Source organism: Peromyscus californicus, unplaced genomic scaffold, assembly GCF_007827085.1.
Source record: "Peromyscus californicus insignis strain IS unplaced genomic scaffold, ASM782708v3 Scaffold_22__1_contigs__length_63687245, whole genome shotgun sequence".
Taxonomy (NCBI): Eukaryota; Metazoa; Chordata; class Mammalia; order Rodentia; family Cricetidae; genus Peromyscus; species Peromyscus californicus.
Window position 1 is genome coordinate 17,380,207 of NW_026294525.1, and position 23,283 is coordinate 17,403,489.

General features: G+C 46.0%; 1 protein-coding gene across 1 annotated transcript in view; it reads right to left on the reverse strand.

Moving 5' to 3' along the window:
* Positions 1 to 23,283, reverse strand: part of Ust (uronyl 2-sulfotransferase) — a 284,603-nt gene that overhangs the window by 26,189 nt on the left and 235,131 nt on the right. The window contains exons 6-7 of the mRNA XM_052750995.1: positions 17,910 to 18,007; positions 15,841 to 15,998 (exon numbers count right to left, since the gene is read on the reverse strand). Coding sequence (XP_052606955.1) covers positions 15,841 to 15,998; positions 17,910 to 18,007 — 256 coding nt within the window. The remainder of the gene's footprint in view (positions 1 to 15,840; positions 15,999 to 17,909; positions 18,008 to 23,283) is intronic.

Sequence of the window (23,283 nt, forward strand, 5' to 3'; positions counted from 1 at the left end):
AACCATCAGACCACACTGTGATTTGGGTGCCTCTCTACTGACGCTAAGGAAGAAGGGAGTGAGAAGAGCTGGGAACTGTAGGTCCATCCCATCACCACAGCTACAACATGGCAACAGAAGTCAGAGACTCACGAGGCAATTTTTAGTTTTGAGATGGGACAACATGGATGGCATTTTACAACAATATGCTACTCTTTGAGGATGAGGAACTGGTAGAAATTTTAGGTTGGGCAGAGGGAACTGTTTAGCAGAAACTTCATGAATCTGATTTACGTTTTATGAGGAATTAAGTTACAGGGTTTTTTGTTTTTTTTCTTTTAAAAAAAAAAAACTCTGGACCGTTAAAATCAACCATTCAGCCAAAACTGTATTTGGGATTTAACATTTTCTTTTAGAAAAACATTCTTAAAAGTGACGTACTCCAGGCACTAAAAGGCTGTGAAACCCTATTTTAACAATATGATGGGGCCTACCTTCAACCAAAGCAAAGTTAATAATAATATGGCCTAAGATTAAGGCTAATAACACATGTGGTTCAGTATCTACTTATAGACACTCTGGGAGTTGTGTGGTCTTTGGTGATAGCCATTGGGGCTGATTCTGAGTTGGTAAAAGTAAGCTAATCTTCCATGACCAATGCCAGGAACCAACTCACATGCCCTATTATACTTAGGCAAACAATATCCCATGCTATAATGTGGAAATCTAGAAGTGTGGCTGAGCCAAAAATCACCCTCAACAAACACAAGACTTCATCATCACTTGGAATGTCAGCACTCTATTCCAGCTCTGAGAAGATGGGCAGCCTCAGCCCACCAGAGCCAGTTCTGACTAAGAGCCAAGCCCAGATTCCTCTGGGTTGTGTTCTGTCCGATCCCACCTGGCTGTGCTACCCACTCATGGCTTGGGAGCTCCCTCCTCTGCAGCGGGGCTCACTCCTCTGCAGCAGGACTCACTGTCAGGTAGATGGGTAAGCAGATGGTAAGTGAGCTCCCCCAAGGACCACCCTCTGTAACGTAGGGCGGGCAGTGAGTGTGCACGCAGCCTGGGGTGGGGCGGGGGGCTGCAGAGTTGCCATATCCATAGACTGTTGGGGGTGGTTGAGACTGTGTGCACAGATTTCAGTGTTCTCAGCTTCTGGGTTGGGGGTGGACACACACACGATTTTTCCTTTGTGTAAGTTGGGTGATGATGGGACAGTCAGGATTCCCTGAACACCAAGTGATGTATCTTAGTAAGATATGTAAGAATGTCTGCTGGGGGAAGAGCAAATGGTTGCATAAACAGTATCATGTGCTGGAGGGAAGGGAACTGTCTGGGCTGCTTCTCACTAGCATGGCCCTGCTGTGGATATCGATCGCTCTGTATGCTGTGAATGTGTTGCTCTGATTTGGTTGATAAATAAAATGCTGATTGGCCAGCAGCCAGGCAGGAAGTATAGTATAGGCGGGAAAAGCAGAATTCTGGGAAGTGGAAGGCTGAGTGAGGAGATGCTGCCAGCCGCCGCCACTGGCAGAGAAGTAAGATGTAAAGTAACGGTAAGCCATGAGCCACGTGGCAAGGTATAGATTTATAGAACTGGGTTAATTTAAGATATAAGAACTAGATAGCAAGAAGCCTGCCACGGCCATACAGTTTATAAGTAATATAAGTCTCTGTGTGTTTACTTGGGTCTGAGTGGCTGCAGGCCCAGTGGGACAGGAGAAATCTCCAGCTACATGGCCCCATGTCTGAAGAGATGTCATTGCTAATTATTTCCTTTGGAGTGACCAATCACAGGTGGTATGGGGGCTGATATAGTAACTACATCTAAGTCTGAATCCTGGTGCTATGTGGCCTATGGCAAGCTACCTCAGGCCCCAGGATATAAGTATTCCCCAAGGCAATAGATATGGGGCTTTCTTAGTGCTGGAATCTACATGTCCAGAATCAATGTATCAGCACAGTCTCGCTACCTCTATGGAAGACTCTGTCCTGCTTGTTTTAGCTTCTAAGGTTTGCTGACCACACTCGATGTTCTTCACTGTGACAATGTGATCCTAATCTCTCCCATTTTCTATGGCCACTTTCTCCATGTCTTTCAATTTCTGAGTCCCATCAGGTCCACCCTGATCCAGTATGACCATCTTGAGTAGAGTCTATCTACAAACCCCTCATTTCTAAAAAAAGTCATGGTCTCTGATACAAAAGCTTAGGACTTCACAATTAAGGGGGACCACAATCCAACCCCTAACACTACCTAACAGAGCTGTAAAGAAACGAGGCAATGCCAGTTTGAGGTCCTGTGCTAAGTGCAGAGAGGTAGTTCTGGTAGGAAGGGTCAGTTTAAATGTTTAGATCAGAAAGGAACTGAGTGCAGGAAAGGACCTTATCTTCCTGAGTTCTGGAGTCTGAATCCTGCTGTGGGGCAATACATGTCCAAGCTCAGAAGCCAAATCACACAGGGAACCATGGAACTGCAAGAGCCCCAAACATCTGAAAACCGGTCTCCCCAAGTGAAGGCATTTTACCTCACAGGTTTGGGAATCCTGAGTCAGTAGGAGAAGAAGCTACACCAGGTTTCTCAAATAAGCTCTGAACTGCCCCCGCCCCTGCCAATCACCTCAGATGAATACTTTTGTAAACTACAATAAAAGCAAACTGTTAGGAAAAAAAAATGGCTGTGGTCTTGTCAAATCACTGTGTAGGTCTCCAAATGCTTATTCTCAGTCTCTGCTTTCATCTCCTCACAGGCTGGCAGCATGCTGCTTGTGAACTGGCACCACTCTGCTCTTACACTTGGGGTCAGAGTGTGTGGTTACGGCCAGGGTCACTGTGAACACGGAGGCCCCATTGGGACATGCTCCTCCCGTGACTCCTAGGACAAGCGACCGGTTTCTCAGCCACACCAGGGGGACAAGCCTGGCTAGGGAACCTTCCCCGTCTCCCCCCATGGTGCCTCTGGGTTTCCTTCGAGTTCTTTCCCCACTGACTGACTTTCCTTTCAAACCAGCTTTCTAAGTGTACACAGTGGATTCCAGCAGTCCCGACACCCCGGCTCATATGGAATATATTTAGAGAGGGGGGGAAAACTCCAATGGTTAGATGATTTTTGAACTGGCCTGGACACAGTGTGGCTGGAATTTCAGTGCTGGCTTTTGTTTGCATTCGTCAGGACACATTGATTATACAAGCTGTTGCTACTGCTACGCAAACAGCTGTAGCCCAGACCCTTCGATGCCTTCGTCTTCTGTACATCAGCCGACTGACAGCATTCACTCAGCCAGCACCTCGGCTCTCTTGCTTGGAAACCGTCACCATGGTCTATGGACATTCACGATGACGTTTCTCCTAAAGGAACACCCGCCAGCCCAGGACACAGAGGGGTCTTTTCTTAGCAGGCTTAACTTAGGAGGTTATTTCTGAATAGCCGTGATCTCAGCTTATAATCTTAAGAGTGTCTTTCTTTATCAGTTCTTTTTTTTTTTTCGATACAGAGTTTCTCTGTGTAGCTTTGCACCTTTCCTGGAACTCACTCTGTAACCCAGGCGGGCCTCAAACTCACAGATATCCGCCTGCCTCTGCTTCCCAAGTGGGGGGATTAAAGGCGTGCGCCACCACTGCCCGACTCTTTATAGTTCTTAACCTGTGAGCCCTCTCCTAAAAGAGACCTCGAATATGGCACCAACATGTCTTCTAGTGATTTAAAACAGTGGCTGGAGCCCATGTTTAAGTATGTTCACGTCACTATAACTGAAATACCTGACAGAAACAATATTAACAGAGGGAAGGCTTATGTGGGCTCACAGTCTCAGAGGACTTCAGTCCATCATAGCATAGAAGGAATGGAGGCGTTCATGATGGTGGGAACATGTGGTGGAGACTTCACATCATAGTGAGCCAGCAAGAAGAGACTGAGTCAGGACGTGGGGCCAGCTATAAGTTTTAAATACCTACAGCTTCCATCAGCTGGCACCACCTCCTAAAGGGTCCACAGCTTCCCCAAAGAGCAGCTACTAGCTTGGGACCAAGTGCTCAAAACAGGACCCTGCATGGGCCATTTCAGATTCAAAGTGTATCAGAGCCTCATCCTAAGAGCAATGTGCACAGGGTTCCACTGATGACTTCCCATGAACGGGACCTTGAGTTGGCTTGTTTTTGGGCCTGAGATTTTGCCACCACTTCAAGGCATTGATGCTGATGGCAACCCTGGTAGTTTGTTCACACCCCGGCCTGGTTGATACTTCATGAGAGGAATGCGTATAACATATCAAGTCAGGATCCATGGAACATAACACTGGCTCTAGAACCTTCGCCTCCAGGGAGCTGGGACATCCAAAGTTAATTGCAATGATCTGACCATGTGCCTCTACTTCCTCATCCTTGAAAGAGGCACTAGAATGACAGGCAAGCAATTCTAACTTCGCGAAGATTGCAAAATCACAAGGACGGTGAGTTGGAGAAGGACGGTCATGTCAGACACACGTTCATCAGCTTCTGGCAGAGGGAGAGCAGCTGGAGGCATGCATCTAGTTGGCGGAGCTGAAGGGAAGCTCCTGGAGTCGGGGGAGAGAGTGCCAGCCCACCTACTGCAATCTCTAGGGGAGCTGGGCATGAGGCTGGTAGTCTGGGTACGAAATAGATTCTCCCCGGGCTGCATGCATGCGTGCGGTCATGGGTCTTGCGATGCTTCACCTCTTCCTGAGGGAGACATTTTTCAGTGCATGGGGAGCTGCAGATGAAGCTCCAAGGGACTTGCTGACCCGGAGAAGACAGGAAGAAAGACTCGGGCGACCGTACAAGCTCTCCAGTGACCAGGGCATTCAGGGTGACCTGCTGTCCTGTTCCCATAGCAACAACCAGATGTGTGCTCCACTTCCCTACCGCACCACACTTCACCTCTTATCCCCCAAACAGATGTGCGCAGGATTTTCTAGTGGGAAAACTCAACAAGCTCAAGAGAAAAGGAGATCTGGGATAGTTACTAAAATGTTCCCAGTGAACAGCCCAGGGTTGCTCGATCGCCCTCCATATGTTATGTCAGGACCCAGGAAGGCTCCCACCGCATGGCACTTTAAGCTCTGTTTTCTCTAAGTACAGAGCTATGCCACCAGAGGAAAGCTTCCAGACTGAAAAAGAGATGCCCTGACCACACTGTCAAAAGGAGCTCATGGTGAGCAGAGAAGTGGGTGTCACAGGGGATAAAGGAAAGCATTTGAAGATGATCTTCTCAGTTTGAAGAGCTTTAAGACAGCAATGGAAAGATAAGTTGCTGCATATTAGATGCAGGAATATCTTTTTTTTAAAAGAGGGGAAAAAGTCAAAGAGAAAGAAAACTAAGAGGGAAAAATAATGTACACAGAAAGAAGTGACTAGGGGTCTGGATATCTGGTGAAAAAAATGCTCATGATAAAAATCACTGAGAGCTACTGATCTGCAGTGTGTGTGTGTGTGTGTGTGTGAGAGAGAGAGAGAGAGAGAGACAGAGAGAGAGAGAGAGAGAGAGAGAGAGAGAGAGAGAGAGAGAGAGACAGAGCGAGACAGAGAGAGACAGAGAGACAGAGACAGAGACACAGAGACAGAAAGAGACAGACACAGAGAGAACTGAGCCTAGCATGGCTTTTGAAACCCCAAAGCCCACCCCCCAGTGACACACTTCCTCCAACAAGGCCACACCTCCTAATCCTTCTTCCCCAGTGCCAACCATTCTTATTCAAACCACCACACTCCCCTTCCTGCACTCTGGCCCTCAGAGCCATTCTGTCATGCTGTGATGCAGCAAGGTGTCCCTCCACAGACATGGCCTTGCTACCTTGGAGGTCCAACCCTCTAGAACCACAAGTTCAATAAACCTGTAGTTTTCATAATATGCCCAGTCTGTGGTATTCTTTATAGTAGGAAAATGTGGAGTAACCCCATCCCATACACCTCGTCTTAGGAAGTGATGCAGAAACAGCTTAGTAGAGTGAAATACTGTTAAGAGACAAAGTCCGAGGGGATTGGGAAACGGGGGATCTGACAGATATCTGCAATGAAAGGCAACCGAGCAGAGCTGTGTGGGAACTTCCTGAGACAAGAGCCCAGGCTCCAGCAAGAGGTTAGGAATTCTGAGTCCAGGAGGACAGAGAGCGGGCATCTGATAATGCTGAAATAATATTAAAATAATATTGATACAACATCAAAATTTGATAGGTACAAAATTTGATAGGTACACTTAGATAAGTCTAAGTGTTTTCTTTTAAAGGAAGGCATTAATTCATTCCAGAAGGAAAAACAACATCTGGTGGTAGAAGTCAAACAAAACTGTGATATACTAGTGAGTAACTGTGATATATTCTGTGGGTCAGGAGTGAACCTTGGCAGTGACGTAGATGGGGCTGTGAGGCCACAATGTCTGTCATATTAGGAGGGTGGGGGAAGAAGCAGAAGGAAGGATGATGGGATAAAAGAACTAAATAATGTCTCTTGTAAGTCACTCAAGACGTGGCAGCCTGTGCACACTAGTTTAATAAACAGCATGGTGGTGGTCAGAAGATCCATGTATCCACATTGAAAGTGGCAGGCTTGCAGAGCTGAGTTTGCGGCGAGGTTGGATGGTCAAGGATGATTCCTCGTGTGCATCTTTTGATAGTACTGGGTTTTCCATAAAGAGGCGCCACTTTAATAAATAGTTAAAAGCAAGAAGGTAAAATTCTAGGAACCCATGCTTTGATGCACGGTTCCAGTCATGTCTGACCGGCCAAGCAGAAGCATCTAGAAGGACTTGGGGAAGACTAGGGAGGTGACACCTTAAACGGCCTCCATCTTCTTGTCAGCAGGAGTCATGCCGGGTTTCTCTGCAGGTCTGTGAGGAAGGGATGAAGGTGCTTGCCACCTTCCATGTGGCACCACACAGCACACAGTCATGCCAGTTTCTGAGTTTTTCACTGTACCCTTTTACAGTTCGGCAGTCTTTGTAAGACTAGACAAGCCAGGGCATCATAGCCTGACCCAAAAAAAAAAAAAAAAAAAATGTCTGAGAGCCTACAAAAACACAGACCAAGAAATGATATGTCTACTTGGAAAAGATTTGGCTAGAGAAAAATAGAACATTCTGCTGTACACCCGCTGAGTCAGATGAAACGGGCTAGGGCTGTGTCACCCCTCAGCTGGGCTGTGTGCCCCTCGCCTCCCCTCCCCCCAGCTTGGATATGTTTTCTAAGCAAAGGGGGTGGGGGCAGGGTAAAGCCACAGCCCAGAGCATGAAGACGGTCCTCAAGTCCTTTGTCAAGAGCCCTTCCGCATCACTACACTGATGCCTGGGTGGACAGAGGCTTTATAGAAAGGTTTATAAATACCAGCTGCCCTCCTCCGGGGTCAGGTTTTTAATCTTGGCTCTAGAATAAATACAATAAGCAGGGAAGTCCAAAGGTGAAGTCTGTGATGAGTAAGTTCATCCCTTAGTCATAATCTCACTCAGGGCCCAAGCATGTTACTGTCAGCCTGACTGAAAACTACTCAGAGTGGAAGTGATTACATTCTAAAGCAGAGGAAAATACCCCCCCTGAACACAGATGGCTTCTATCCCCTCCACGCCCCCGGATGCCATCAGACAGCTATCATTAGGGGAAATGACTCATAAAAGGGGAAACTGTACCCCCCAATCTGGTCTGGGAACACTGTGCAAATTAGGGAGACATGGGTATGTGTGCATTTGGGGTTCTCCACAGGGGGAAGCTGGGACCCAGAAAAGATCAAGACCCATGAGATGGAGGATGTGCTAAAACCAGCGCACATGGGAATCCTGGAGGTCAGTGGCTGGTACCTGGAGATTGAGAAGGGAATTCCAGCAGTTACTGCAAGGCACACAGGACCAGTGGAAACTAATGGGTGCAGGCAGGAAAGTTGGGAGAAGAGACGGGAGAACTCTGGGTGGAGCTTAGGAATTGCCCCAGTTACTGTAAGGAAGCGAGAGCCTTTGTGGTCAGAATAGGAAGTGGACAAGGGTAGCACATGGCATCTGTGGCTTAGCCACCGGTCCGGAGACTGGTGTCAGTGACCCAGGTCCATGTTGCGTCACAGAGAGTTGAGGCTGTGGGTCCTGTGGCCTTGTCCAGACTGCTGCAAACAGAAGGGTGACTGAACCTGAGAGGGATCTGGGCTCAGCCCTGGGAGGCAGGATCAGCAGGCATGGGCCCCTGAAGGCTGCACCAGCCCTTATGCGTTCACTCATGGGATCTGTTTTGATTGACATTGTAGTCTCCCACATCATGTGACAAACTCCTATGTGTCCTTTAAGGCTGGGCTTGAATGCCCCTACTGGGTCATGTGGCTCCAGACTGTTTGGGATGTTTTTCTATGCGTTTTGTTCATTTTTTATATCATCCTGACCCAGGGCTGGCAAAATTCAGACATCTAAATCTATATCCTCATGTTTAATGTGTTCAGCACTAGTTTCTGTAAAGTTATGATTAGAAAAATCTGTGTTCTAAGCTAAGTCTTTTCTGTTGCTGTCACTGGAGATACATCTCATAGAAGATTCTTTTTTTAAAAAAAGATTTATTTATTTATTATGTATACAGTGTTCTGTCTGCATATATGTCTGCATGCCAGAAGAGGACACCAGATCTCATTATAGATGGTTGTGAGCCACCATGTGGGTGCTGGGAATTGAATCTGGGTCCTCTGGAAGAGCAGCCAGTACTTTTAACCTCTGAGCCATCTCTCTAGCCCTCAAAAAAGATTCTTTTTCCTAGAGGAGGGATGACCTTAAGGCAAGAGCAATTGACAAGCAAATGAAAAATATGTTTAAAAAAAAATACCAGTCAAGGTAGTTGCTATTTCCAATAGAACAAGCAACAATAGAGGAAGCAGATAACACACACACACACACACACACACACACACACACACACACACACCTCTCTCTCTCTCTCTCTCTCTCTCTGTGCTATGCTGTCATCTAAGCTTTCCTAACATAAACGTGTCTAGAGGCTGTAGTCTCATAAGTTAATGGTTCTGTAGGCTGTATTGGGACTACCAGGCTGCAGTAACAGAATCCCTTCTGTCCTTCCAAGGAATGTGTTCTCTAACACACTCCAAGTGTTTGAAAGTGAAGGTGAAGAGGCGCTTCTGGTCTGTGACAGTTTCCCACTCTGCCCCGTAGCCACTGACATGTCACTGGCTGCACCAAGGACCTAGAACTCCCCTCCCCTCCCCAACACTCTCCATCAGAAAGGTACCACCTTTTCAGAATTGCTGTCTGCAGTGTGGATTACCACACACGCTGAAGATCACACAGTGGTGACTTATGGTGATTTTTTCCTTCTTTTTTTTGGGGGGTGGGTGGGTTCAACACAGGGTTTCTCTGTGTAGTTTTGCTGCCTGTCCTGGATCTCACTCTGTAGACCAGGCTGGCCTCGAACTCACGGAAATCCATCTGGTTCTGCCTCCTGAGTGCTGGGATTAAAGGCGTGCGCCATCACCACCTGGCTTTTCTTTCTTTTTTCCCTTTTCTCCTGATGCTGGGAATCAAACCCATGGCCTCACACCTGCCATGTAAGTACTCTACCACTGAGTTATTCCCCCAGACTTTATGGTTATTTTTAAATTTTTGTTTTTTATTAAATGAACTTTACATTGACAGAGACCATCTACAGATTTTAAGCTTGCACCTTCAACTGAAACACACTATGAACACTTAACAATCATGAGCCTGTGAATTAACTGATTGTGAAGAATATTTTTTAGAAGGACACAACTTTTTGGTGTTTTGTGGTGGTTCTGGGGGCTCAAGCTTGAATAGCACTTCTGTTACTTAGGACAGTGGCCCTGTCCATGGGACTTGTTAACTCTGGGAGGGCTGTACAGCTTCTTTCAAGCCTGGGTTCCTGGCTTAGAAAATAAAAAGACTATCTGCTTGCCCAACTCAGAGGATTTGCCCAAGAAGCCAGCAAGGCTGTCTCCCTGAAAGTGTGTATGAGCTTTGAATTGCTAAGCCCATGATCCTCTCCTAGACACTGTGGCTGGCTTTGTGTCTAGGACTATACTCAAGGAAGGATAAATAATGCATCTGCTTGTTTGAACATGAATAGGTCTACACACACCCCCCCCACACACACACACATGCACACGCACATGCACACTCACACTCACATGCACACATTCACACGCAATCCACTACTAATAGTATTAGAATCTGAGCTCAGGACATGGCTGATAAAAACTATATGGAGAATATGGATAGGAGATGAACCAGGAGCAGAGATGGGTCATAGTCTCAGCACTAATAATTGAGTTATTTAAACACTTTTTAAATTGATTTTTGAAGACAGGTTATTTGAATTTCTTCTAGCCATTATTAAATTATTTTAAGGCTCTAGAATGTCCTAAGTTTTTGTTTTAGGTCAGCAGCAATAGGAAGTGGGAAATAAAAATGGAAATGAAAGATAAAAAGACAATATCTATTTAATTAGGATATTTTAGAATTGTAGATATGCACCCCCATAACTAACAATATACACACTTGTATATAAACATCACACAGAGAGACACACACTGTAGATAAACTTATTTGATTCCTGCAATACCAGTGGCTTTCATATCATAAAATGCAATTTAGACGTCTACAATTAATGAAATTTCAGGTTGTTTGAAACCCAATACCCCTAGCTGGGCCCCTAGCAAGGCATAATCATACATCTGTGTTCAGATGTTATGGGTGCTGCCTCTGCATGCACTTGAGTTTTATCTGGAAACCATGGTTACCTTCTGGCGAAAATGGGGTGATGCTGCCTCCTGCTGGAGAAATGCTAACAGTGCATTAATAACATTCTTAGGGATGCTTGGCTATGAAAAACAAAGTTGCAAGACTGAATGAAACCTTAAGAGTTTTCTTTTAGATAATAAAAACAATTTGGGCATGCATTATCTACTAGACAGCAGACAGTATGAATGGTCCAATATTCAGTACCAGTTAAGGGTAACCAGCCCCAGATCAAATCTCAACGGTGGACTTCATTTCAAAGTCCTAACTCCCTGACATTTCTGGTTAAGAATTCAGGAATAGCAACGAGCCCTTACTGACTTGGATGATACGTGGTGTTTTTTATCCTCCGAACATGTCAGTGTGACTGTATTTCCAGTTAACATCCTCTCTCCAGGAACACAAAATTCACCAGAAGAGAATGGTTCCCCTTTTCCTGAGTCAGAAATAACAGAAGTGGTGTGTCTTCAAGGCGGAAGGTGCCAGAGTCACAGCTCAGCTGTAACGGATGAACTATGAAGTCTCTTCTCCCCTCCTTTTGTCTCCCCTCACTCTTGCCCAATCTCTTATCCCACCTGACCCCCTTCCCCACCTTGCTCCCTCCTTCCCATTCCCCCCCCCCCACTTTTCTGGCTTGTAGAGATGACAGGGAAATCTGAAGTCATGGTTTCCCACAGTTATGCGTGCCTCTCAATAGCTCATTACCGAAGGTTCACATATGTTAAAGGCCTATGGATCTGGCCAGCTAAGTTCTACAACAGCCCTTCAAAGTAGGTAATGTTTATGTACATTATAGGGAAACTGAGGCTTAGAGAGGTATACCGTGCCACAGCCATACAGTTAATAGAGGATGTCTCCCGACGTACGCACCCACGCACGTGAATAAGCAAACACGAACTGCCACAGCATTTGATTTGTGCTCCCTGTCATCGTTACCGATAAAATGAGCGAATTAATTTTCTTAAATACCTCCTTGTAAATGAACTTAGTTTGCGAAGTCAGCATTTAAGTCAATGGTTTGGAACTTATTCTAATAGTTGGCAAACCGTGGTCTCAAGACCTTCCATAAATGCCTAGTGATTTTCCCATCATGCTCCAGGGGGTTGGTTCACACTTGCAATGGAAACAAGCGGATGAGCACTCAAGTGATGTTAGTAACAGAAAGCAGTTCGAACACAAGGTAAAAGGATGGGACACATGCGTTCTCACGCTCTGGAAGGAGGAAACTTGTGGGTCGACCACACAGTTCCGTCTGCCAGCTAGGTGGCGCTATTGAACAAGACTAACTTGGTTACTGGCCTTGCCAGTACTGCTCCCATTCCATAGAGTCGCATGCTCTTTGTTCTTAATTAACTTGCTCATTTATTTTGGCCTTTTACCATCACTACAATTTCAGCTTACAAAATCAAGTCTGAGAGATATTCTGTTAGCTCACAGTATGCTGGGTTTGTTTGCGTTTGTGGTCCTGGAGGGCAAATCCAGGGATCCAAGCATGGTAGGCAAGCGCTCTACCACAGAACCCCTCGGCCCAACATTTCAGTGTATTGAGAGTTAAGGAAGGGAGACACAGCTACATTAAAACCCACAGCTCCAAAGTACCGGAGTCTTCCCCTTACTTTCATATTTCGCTATAGACTGTTCTGGCTTCAGTTTCTCATTCAAAAAAGGCCTGACTGGATAGTAAAGGCGGTGGAGATTAAGTAATAAGAAGTAGAGATGTATGGTGGTCAGTCCTCACTGTGAACTTGACTGAGAGTCACCATGAAAATACATGTCCGAGTGTGCTATGAAAGCGCTTCCAGGAAGGTTCTAGTGAGGACAGAAACACCACCCATGGGTGGGTGGCACCATCCTATGGGGAGGCATCCCAGACTGAATTAAAAAAAAGACAGAAGGAGGGCTGGCCACCTGCTCTCAGCTCTCTCTCCTTGCTTCCAGACAGCTGAGGCCGTGTGACCAGCTCCCTCACATTCCCGCCGCTACCCCTTTCCCACCACGGTGGACTGGAGCACCTCTAACTGTGAGCATTTCCCCCACCCAGACCATCAGGCCACTTCTCTGTCATGGATTAGGTCACGGCATCCAGAAAGCAAGGAACACAGGAGGCATCTGTTACACCAGTGAGGCGTCTCTTCTCAGTTCAACCTGTGTCTTCCTTGTTCACCAACTCCAACTCAGTCAGGTCTGAAGACTCGTTTAGAAAGCATACTGCAAAGGACCTAGCATTTGTAATGAACCTGAACACCTGAGCATACTCTGTGCTATCCACCATGTTCAGACCTTGCATTCTATTTCACAGCAATTGCTTATAATCATGAGCTGCTTTTGAAGTTCTGAAGACCTCTTCAACTGCCTGCCACCTGGCTGGCCTGTGAGCTCCCGCCATCTGCTAGTCTCTGCCTCTCTGGTGCTGGGGTAGATTATCATGAAGCAAAATTGTCACTTTCCAAAAACCGCTGGAGGAATTTGGTCCTTTAATGAAAAAGTAGATGTGTTGTACTAATGTGTAAGCTTCATGGCGGTCTTAGCTGGTGTCTTAGCTAATGTGCACTGTGCCTGACATGTAAGTGGGTGTGGGAATCCAAATTCCAGTCCTCATGCTTGTGGCAAGTGCTTTACTAACAGAGCCAAATTAAAAGTTTAAACTTACGTTTTCCAGCGTTGGGGATCAAATCCAGGCTGTGGACATGCTAGGCAAGAGCTCTACCATTGAAATGTACTAAGCCCTGAAAGTCTTGAGTGGAGGAAGCGCCATGACCTTAGTGTGCCACCCATGAGGACAAGGTGGTCTGGTGTGAACAGATTAAAGAGATCTATGCCTCCTTTCACCTGTCTGGCCGTAATGCACCAATCCACATTAGTGAGAGAACAACATGCGCTTTGTGTTTGCAGAAGCCCAGGTACAACAAGGAACTGGTCAGGAATCTCTCTGCTCACCCCTCATCCTCTGAATGAGGAACTCTTGGGACAGAGCAGCCATTTGCTGGCTTGGTCTTCAGTGCCAACATAAAGGAACAGCAGAAGACATTGTCAAGAAACCACAGTGCACCGAAGTTATTGAACTCTTGGCCCACGGTTCATTTTGTCATGCACACACTCCATGGCAGCAGAAAGCCAGACTGAGGTTATCAACTGGGGTTTATAAATGGATTGCCACAATTTCTACTCAGTAACTGAGTTTCGAACAGAGAGGAGGAGTCTTGGGGTCCCCCTGTGCCAGGAATTATTCTTTGTATCACTTTGCTATTAGAAAAGGGTAGGATTGGGGCAGCCAAGATGCACCCTGAATGCAGAATAGATGCAGGGCATCAATGCAAGCCTCTGGAACAGCTGCACTGGGCTTCTGGAAGCCTTTCATCCCACTACACAAGAATACCAGATGTCTCTTATTCCTTCTGAGGCCTTTAACATGTTGTTACTGCCAAACTCAAAGGGGAAAGAGAGCTTTAATTTACTGGCGGGAAGACTGTAGCTGTAGGGAAAAGAGCTAATAGCAATCCAATGGTCACAAATCTTTTCGACTGTAAGCGATGCATGTACAGATCATGGGATCAAGGCCCACCGTTCCCAAGATGTCACCTAGTTAACTGGAGAAAATAGGAAGTCAATAAGAAATAATAGCTAGGTGAGTGTCCCTTTGGGATAAGCTTTTTGTTTTTGTATGTGTTTTAAGAACAGAGATGTAAATGTCTTCATCTAAATGAGCAAGTCTTTATCCTTGCCACTTAACAAATGTCTGGATAAGCATGTGTCACCAAGATCCATTCAGTCTATCATCTCACATTGTCACACACACACACACACACACACACACACACACACACACACACACTCACGCACACACTCACATACAAGAGGTGCATGGCGGGGGTGGGGGAGAGACAGAAATAGAGACAAAGGGTCCACCCAAGAATGACCGAATTCTTCCTTTAAAGACTCTAATGTAGGGTAAGCTCTCCTCCTGCACAAAGAGCAGGGCTCACACTGTCTTACAGAACCATTGTCGGACACAGTTGAGTGTTGACACCCTTCACATTTAACTATGCAAACTCTTCCATGGGCCTGTGGTTGCAAGGGCAGAGGAAGTTCCAGTTTCCAAACTCAGCTACTGAAGGCTTTTATCTGCTCAAACTGATATTCCTGATGAGAAGACTCACAGCAAAGCTCACCTTCGGGTGTTTCTGGCATATTCTTACATGCAGATAAGTTAGATTTTTTTTACACGGAATGAAAGAGCTGGGAGACCCTTGAAGCACCTGCCAGCCATTATTCAAATGGCAGGGCCCCAGGGTAAGGGCTCCCCCAGGCAAAGGCCAGTTTGCCTGGGCCTTGGTGATGCAGATGTGGTTCGAAGTCCCCATCTGAATGTCTGCAGTCTTGGGGAGTGTTCCCTCTGTCTGCTATTTCTACCAGGCCATATGCCCTCTCCCGAGAGCACAAAGCCACAAACTGATCAGTGAATAAGTATGCAAGGCTTGCCCTGCAGCAGCAGATTAAGGAGTTCAGGGAGGAGAGAGGCAAGAGGGCTTCTTTCTCTCAAGCTAAACACTAATGAGAAGAAAATAAATGATGGATTTCCAGAAGTAATTATCTTCGCGGTGATACCGTGGGCTGTCCCGCAATCGCTCTGCCACTTCTATTTGGGGAGCACTTGGTGTGTGAGAATAGAATCTTAATTGTGTTTTCAATTTCCTTCCCCTATCTAATCTGCTGCTGGGATTTTTACACTCCAGAGTGCTTTTGTCACGGCAGCAGGGTAGAGCTGCCTCATCTCAAGGAGCTCTTCCTTCCCTCCTGTTTGCATCCAGGAGCTGCAGGTGTGCGCAGGCATCCACACCCCTAGTTCACTCCAACAATACACTGGAGTAAGTTGGTGGAGGATGCTGTGAACTTCTGTTTTTAAGGAGCGGGTCTTAGCCATTGGGGTGCTAGCCTCTGTGAGTCTGTGTTTCACCTTAAAGCTTGAGATTTTGCAGTCAAAAGCCCACGGCACACAAGTCTTTGAAAGCCCAGGAACACAAGATATCAACATCATACCTTCATCTCCCAAGTCGTTGTCAAGGCAAGAAAACCTTAGAGTGGACCCCACAGGGAAGAGGGCTTCCACATGGACTTACCTGGGTCCTTGTAGATGCTGAGCACGCCCTTGAAGTAATGAGGTAAGAATCTTTCCAGTAAAAGTAGCACGTCCTCCAACTCCTCCAGAATCCCCACGAGCAGGAAGTTCTCATTCACGTTCAGCTTGGCACGCTCCAGCGCCCACTCGCCAGGCTCCCTTGACAGACAAGAAAGTCTCTTTCCATCAAAGACTTTGGTGTGCAGCAATAACCCGTGGAAGGCTGATCTCTTCTGTCCATCGTGTGTTGTAACTCTCCCCATCCCTCCCCCTCAAGCCATTTGTGTAAGCCCCAACCTGAATTCCTTCTAGGTCTAGCCGAGGTCTAGAACAGCCCATTCTTCCCCCGTTTCTCTAGCTGAGGTATCTTTTTACATGCACACCAGGGCCAGGGCACTGAAATGAATATGCCTGTCTAAGCATTTAATGAAAGACAATTATAGGCACAGGCACTCAGGACCTGAGCAGATGGTTAGAATGACATTTTTTATAGATGAACCAAGTGGAACCCATTTACCGAAGTTAGAGTCACTGACAATATTTCTGTAATGATCAAAACTAGTGTCCAATAATGCCTGCTAATCATCTCATCCTTTAAAAAGTATCAACACTGGTTTTTGTTCCTGTTGTTCGTTTGAGTTGCAGAAGGGAAGGAGCCGAATTTCTTTATAGGTCAGATTTGGGGGAATTTGGACAAGCCAAGATAACTCTTGAAACAATAACAACAAGAAAACAAGGCTCACCTGCTGTAAAAGGTTCAACAAAGTGATATTGGTGGAGTGAACCTGGGGATCCTCATGTGAACAAGATAAGGCACCCGAGCACACTGCCCAAGGTCTGAGGCCCACTTTAGGGGGTTAGAATCATCTTCTTTGGACACCTCCCCCCATTGTAATAGAAAAGAAGTCATTTGACCCTGTATCCCCAGCCCTGGCAGCACTGACACTGATCACTGATCATCCGTGTCAATGCTGGGGGAAGGCTGCCTGAGCCCAGGATGCTGATAATGCCTGGGTTTTGCATCGTAATTACACTCTCCTCTCACAGTAAGCTAAGCAAAATGGCAGCAACAGCAAGACTCGCCATCAAACAGAAATGAAAATGTAAGCCCCCCAAATGACAAGAATGTGTCACAATTTAGAATCAGCTATGCCCCCCACCATAGCCGGAACCTAAGGACCCCCAATTCCTACTCAGTGTCCCAAGCTTTAGTTCCGCCACGCAAAGCCAATGATTCTTTGCAATCTTTTCTTCTCTAGGTTGTAGCCGTGTTCTTAGGACAATGCATACGGTTTCCAACTAGCGTTACTCCAGCACCACCTAAAAAAGCAGCTCGGAATGCTGGTGCCTGCCCTGGGGTACGCCGTCCACTCGAGTAAGACCCTGGTCAAGCAGGTTCTGTGTTCAAGTCAGGCCAGCTTGATCTCTGGAGAGCACTCTTTCTATGTCAGTCGATCTCAGCCTTCCTAACGCTGCGACCCTTTAATACAGTTCCTCATGCTGTGGTGACTCCTCAACCATAGTTATTTATTTTTTTGCTACTTCATAACTGTCATTTTGCTACTGAATCATAATGCTGTGTTTTCTGATGGTCTTAGGTGACCCCTGTGAAAGGGTCTTTCGACTCCCAAAGGAGTCGTGACCCACAGGCTGAGAATCACTGTTTTGTGGGACTGTATCTCATTAGAGACCAATTGGGTGTGTGCCTCCAGAGTGTTGGACCGGATGGAGCTTGCCAAGCACAGAGATGGTCATGGGTCACAAACAACCACTGTGGAGGAGCAGGCTGGCCACCTGACGCTGGTCTCCACTGTCTTGTTGGGTGGTGGTGACAGCTGTGTTTTGGGTAGATGAATGGGTTTGGTGGGTGTAGCTGTATCAGAGCTGTATGTAACCATCCCTATTGCTGTGCCACGGAGCCTCACGTTCCCTATATGACACTCAGAACGGCAGATGATACTCTTGAAGAGCTACTGTCATCATGAACTGAATTCCAAAAGCTTGAGGGGTTCCTGCAAAAGGTTCCCACAGAGTGCCCGTGTGGCAGGGGTGCTATCCCAGCATGCTTACCTACATCTGGGGTGCTGTCCACAGAAATACGGAATGATGTAAAATAACCTGGGGTTGGAACACTCAGGGTAGTTTTCCAGAATGCACTCATTGATGTCCTAGGAGAGAAGACAGAGCAGTGAAAGGCCCCATTGTCTTAGCAGGGCTTTGCTGAATGCCATACAATTAAAAAAAAAATTGACACATATTTCACCCCAAACCCTTAGGCAGGCAGAGAGAATTCACAGACTTCCTAAAAAGACTTTTCTTTCACCTCTCAATATCTGGGTGCACTGGCCAGGTATGTGCATGGCCTGGGCAGGTCGGGCTGTGCCTGCTTGGCTGAATACCCTGCATCCCTCATCTTCTGGAGGCTGGAACATTTAGTGGGGTCATAAGCATGATAAAGAAAGTCCTACCCCAGTGGCTCTCTGCCAGCCTACAGGTATATAATAGACAACTAATATTTATGGAATTAATCCGGTAAGATTTAATTCTTAATGAATTTTGAGCTAATCACCTACCATCGTGGCCAACCCTACACAAGTGAGTTTATGTATACAGACATCTGAGGAACAATTATGAAGTCTGACAGTTTCATAAAGGGTTTCCAAATTTCAGAGAAGCTGCCCGATTTCTAGGGTTATAAGTAAGAAAACGACGGGGTTTGGGAACATAAGCATCCTATCACTTTGAAAGGCAGCAGTATGATTCTCAGGTTTTCTTTTACATGAGGCTAGAGATGAGCTCTGCTAGCACTGCAGGAGTGTGGAATGTCCAGGGGTGGGGTGGAAACTGAGTGGATGGGCTCACAGGCAGATCCCAATGGAGCTGAAGGGTGAAGGTGTGGGGAGTTGGCTGGTTAGTGGAAAGGGGGGTAAGAACAGGGCTGGTAGGTTGTGGGGTTTCAGAAGGCCATGTCCCTATAGGACACCACAAATAACCATGCAATGTCAACCTGTGGGAAGCCATGAATTTCCAGTTCAGAGAGTGCGGTTAACTAGGCTTCTTTTCTTAGACCAAGGCACATCCTGGGGGACTTCAAGGGGTTCCATTTGAGCCCATTAGGATGACGAACGGCACTCACTACAGCCCTGCTAAGGAAATTCTATAGGAAGAAGTAAATAAAAGATGTCTCCGGCAGAAGGTCAAGGGTAGCACTCAATATCCACTGCTCAAGGACGCAGACGGAAAAGCTCCAGACAGAGGCCCTTGGGAATCAGCTCCTGACCACATGCACAGACGGCCATGGGAACTCCCAGGGTCAGAATCTCAGTGCAGTGTCTTGTTTGGAAGGGGTCTCTCAGTTTCTGGGGGACAATAGAACCTGCTCATAACTTCTGATGTCTAACTTGGTGGGAGACTTTATTATGATCATCTTTTTTGTGATGAGCGTCTCTTGGCATATACGTATTTTAAAATGCTCTCACGATTTCATCTTTTTTTCATCTCTTTAATTTTTAAATTTTATCTTATTCTGTGTATATGAATGTTTTGCCTGCACGTATGTGTGTGTGTACCAGTTGCATGCCTGGTGCCCAAGGGAGGCCAGAAGAGGGAGTTGGAGTCCCTAGAACTGGAGTTACAGATGGCTGTGAGCTGCCATGTGGATGCTGGGTAAAGAACCCAGGTCCTCTGGACTCTGAGCCATCTCTCCTACTATTTCTTTTACTTTTAATGATTTAAGTAGAAATGGTTTACCTTTATTTAACTAGTCTTCCTCACTTAGTGTATGTTAATCGTTATGAGATTTCCACACACATATATCATGCATCTTGCTCCCACTTGCCCTGCACTCCTTTCCCCTCCCCACTCTTCCTCTCCCCTCCCCACCCCTCCACCCCTGCTGGTTTACCTCCTTCTCCCTCAAGCCTCCTTTCTGCTTCTTTCCCTCCTGATACACACACACACACACACACACACACACACACACACACACACACGCTTTACTTGTATATCTATAAATCTAGATTCTGCCTGTGAAGGAAACATCTGCTGTATTTTGTCTTTCTTCCCCCACCACACTGTCTTATCTGCTTCCTTTTAGAACTCTTTCTTCCCACAATAAGCCCCACCCTCCTACCTTCATATCCTATATACATACACGCCACATACACAAATACCCACATATATACATTGAAGTGTAGATTCCCCATATGAGAGAAAGCATCATGTAATTTTTGTCTTCCTGAGTCTGGCTTATTACACTTCACCTGATGATCTCTCCTTCCCTTCATTTTTTTTTTCTGGCAAATGACCTTATTTAATTCTTCCTAATGGCTGGATAAAATCCTATTGTGTGTGTGCATGCATGCATATCACGTGTGCTTCTGTGTGTGCACATGTGTGTTGTGTGTCCGTGTGCACATGTGTATTTTGTGCATGCACATGTGTGCATTTATCATATCACACTTTCTTTACTCATTCGTCTCTCTGGACCTCTAAGCTCCTTGCGTCTCTTGGCTATTACAAGATGTGCAGCAATAAGCATGCATGTGCGTGTAGCAAGTGCTGTGGTGTGACGCTGCCTTCGATTCCTTTGCGTATCTGCCCACACATGGTGCGGCTGTGTCATACGGCAGTTCTAATATTAGTTTTCTGTGGAGCCTCCACACTGACTTCAGCATGGCTACCCGGGTGGGTGTTCCCACCAGTAGTGTGTCGGCTTCCTCTTCTCTTGCCGGAATCATCTGTTTTCTTTATGGCAGCGATTCTGACTGGGGGTGGGGAAGCTTGTTCTTCCCCCCGCCCCCTTTGCATATAGTGCTTCTAGGGTAAGAGTGTTTAAAAAAAAACCTTTAAAACTTACATCTGAATTTTCTTTAATTTAGAGTGGGAGGATCTAAATTACACTACTTCAGTTGTGCTGTATCCAAGTTAACTTGACTTACTCCTCAGGACGTTGGGTTAGGTGTTCCTCTACAATGTTCTCCCCTGCCTAAGGCTAACACTCTTTTACAGTTATGTCTTGGGCACAGGACTTGACTCCACTCATAATTTCACACCATTAGGGAAATAAAGAAAAATACTTCAAAGTGGGCACTGAGGATAATTGAAGTCCTTTCTGTACCCAAAGCTATAACAATCTAATTCACCTGGAATTTATCCCAAGCAAATTGTATAAGCATTTGGTTTAGAATCCCAACAAGAGAATCCCAAAGAGAAATGGCCTATATATTTTGTTGTTTATCATTTTGGTAGTTAAAAGGAACCTGAGTTCTAGTCTCAGCTCTGCAATTAGCTGAGGGTCCTTAGCAAAATGATGACGGCCTTGAGCCTCAGTTTTCTCATCCTGGGACATGGGGCTGAACCTCACAACTCATTTTATGAACTGATGGACAGAGCTGTCCAGGTCCCTAAAACAGGTTTTGTATGTTGAAGAACTAGAAAAGATGATCACACTTTGATTCTTACATGTAAATAAGAGCCCTTAGTGTTTTCCATCTATACTATTCTATCTCAATGTTTTGGGAAGGTACTGATGTCAACAGATCTCACCTGGAGGTACCACTTGCTAGAAGTAGTCCTTGGCAAGTATTTATGTCTCACAGGTTCAAGTGTCTCATCTGTAAAATGGGAACAATGTTTGCATCCCACCCAGACCCTTAGAAAGCATGCATGCCCTTTATTTTACCTGCCACTCAGCTCTTCATCTTATGACAACAGACTGTACTTTAAGCATCTGAATCCCTTCCCCCGTTTGGTTCTATATAGGTTATACACAGTTTTAAAGCAATGACTTCCGCTAACTCAGAGAAAACAGGAAGAAAAATATGGAAATGTGAAATGTATGATTTATGTTTTGTCAAAAACACAACTGGTTGGAAACAAACTAATAATATCAAGCAAAAGCAGGCAAAATTCCCCACCCCCACCCCTGTAGAACGTGACTTTCAGCTCAGCTGACTTCCTACATGAAGCCACAAGACAATGTAGGGAAAGAAACAACCCAAAACCTTTTCCAATATGGATTTAAAAGGGATTGGGAATAGATCTCCCTACTCTAAAATGACAGACATTAGAGGAGAGTTGAACAGTAAAGGACACGCAGAAGGGCGATTTATTGTGCTGGCTCTAACAGCTGTGTTAGAAATCGGACAGGGAGGAATTACTGAGTCCATTCACCACCGAGGCATTAAAGGCATCCCTGGTCCACAGGTGGGCAGTGGCAGTCAGAGTACAAATTTGATGGGTTAGTCAATTTAGGTAAGCGGAATGGATGTGATCTAAGCTAACTTTTATTGCATACACTCTGCCTCATAAGCCTTTTTTTTCAAACCATACATATATATACATATATGTATGTATATAACCCAGAACCTTAAAAAAAATGACCCAGAACTGGAAGAGTCAAACAAGACTTCTCAGGGAAGTTTAAGGGGCCAGTGACTAGGTATCCTCATTTCCCACTCCGTGCTCAGGTCTGGCCAGAATCACGGGTGACATGATCCTGCTAGAGGGGGATGGGAAGTGTCCTTTGGAGTGGATCTGCACACAGCCCTCCAGAAAGCATCACCGTTAGGAAGTAGCACTTTCTTCTTTTGCAAGTTCCCACTGGGGTGGTGGATGGTCACACCTGTGGTCACTAGTGACTTTGGTGTCCGTGTGGTCCTTTATGCCACCTTTGAAACCCTGGCTATATGTCTGTGTCCTGTGGTGGGATGATCTGGGTAAGCAAGGCATCACTCTCCCTTCGCTATGGCCAATATTCCCGTTTGCTGGGGGATCTACTCTAGTGCAACTCTTACATCCTAGTTTGTTGATGTGATAGTCTGACCAGAAGCAACCTGGGGAGGAAAGGGTTAATCAATTCAGACACCTGCATCACAGTCCATCACTGAGAGGAGTCAGGGCAGAGACTTAGTAAGTCTGCACCAGGCTCAGGCAGACTCTACTGTCCTCTCTAAATGTACTCAGGGTTTGGGGCTTCTTGGCTCCAGTGTGCTAGCCAGTTTCTGTCACTGTTAACAAAATACCTGAGATAAACAACAAGCAGGGAGAAGTGTTTATTTTGGTTCATGGAAACTATGAGATTTCAGTCCATTGCTAGGGACTTGTACTGAGGTATAACATGACGATAAGAGGATGGAGAGAGAGGAGCAAGCTGCTCACCTTGTAGCAGCCAAAAAGCAAAGAGAGAGAGAGGGTAGGGAGAAGAGGCTAGGGTCCTAAAATACCCTTCAATGACACGCTCTGAATGACCTAAACCCTCCAACTGGCCTCTGTTTCATGCCATTTCCTGGAAGTTCCAACAGCTGGGCGCCAAGCTTTATCAACCTGTGAATTTCTGAGGCACATAAAAATCCAATCAAGATGACCCGTATATAACATTCCACTCTCTTTATGGTACTTGTTCAATGGTTTCATCCTTATATTATCTTTCTTGTCATGTCCA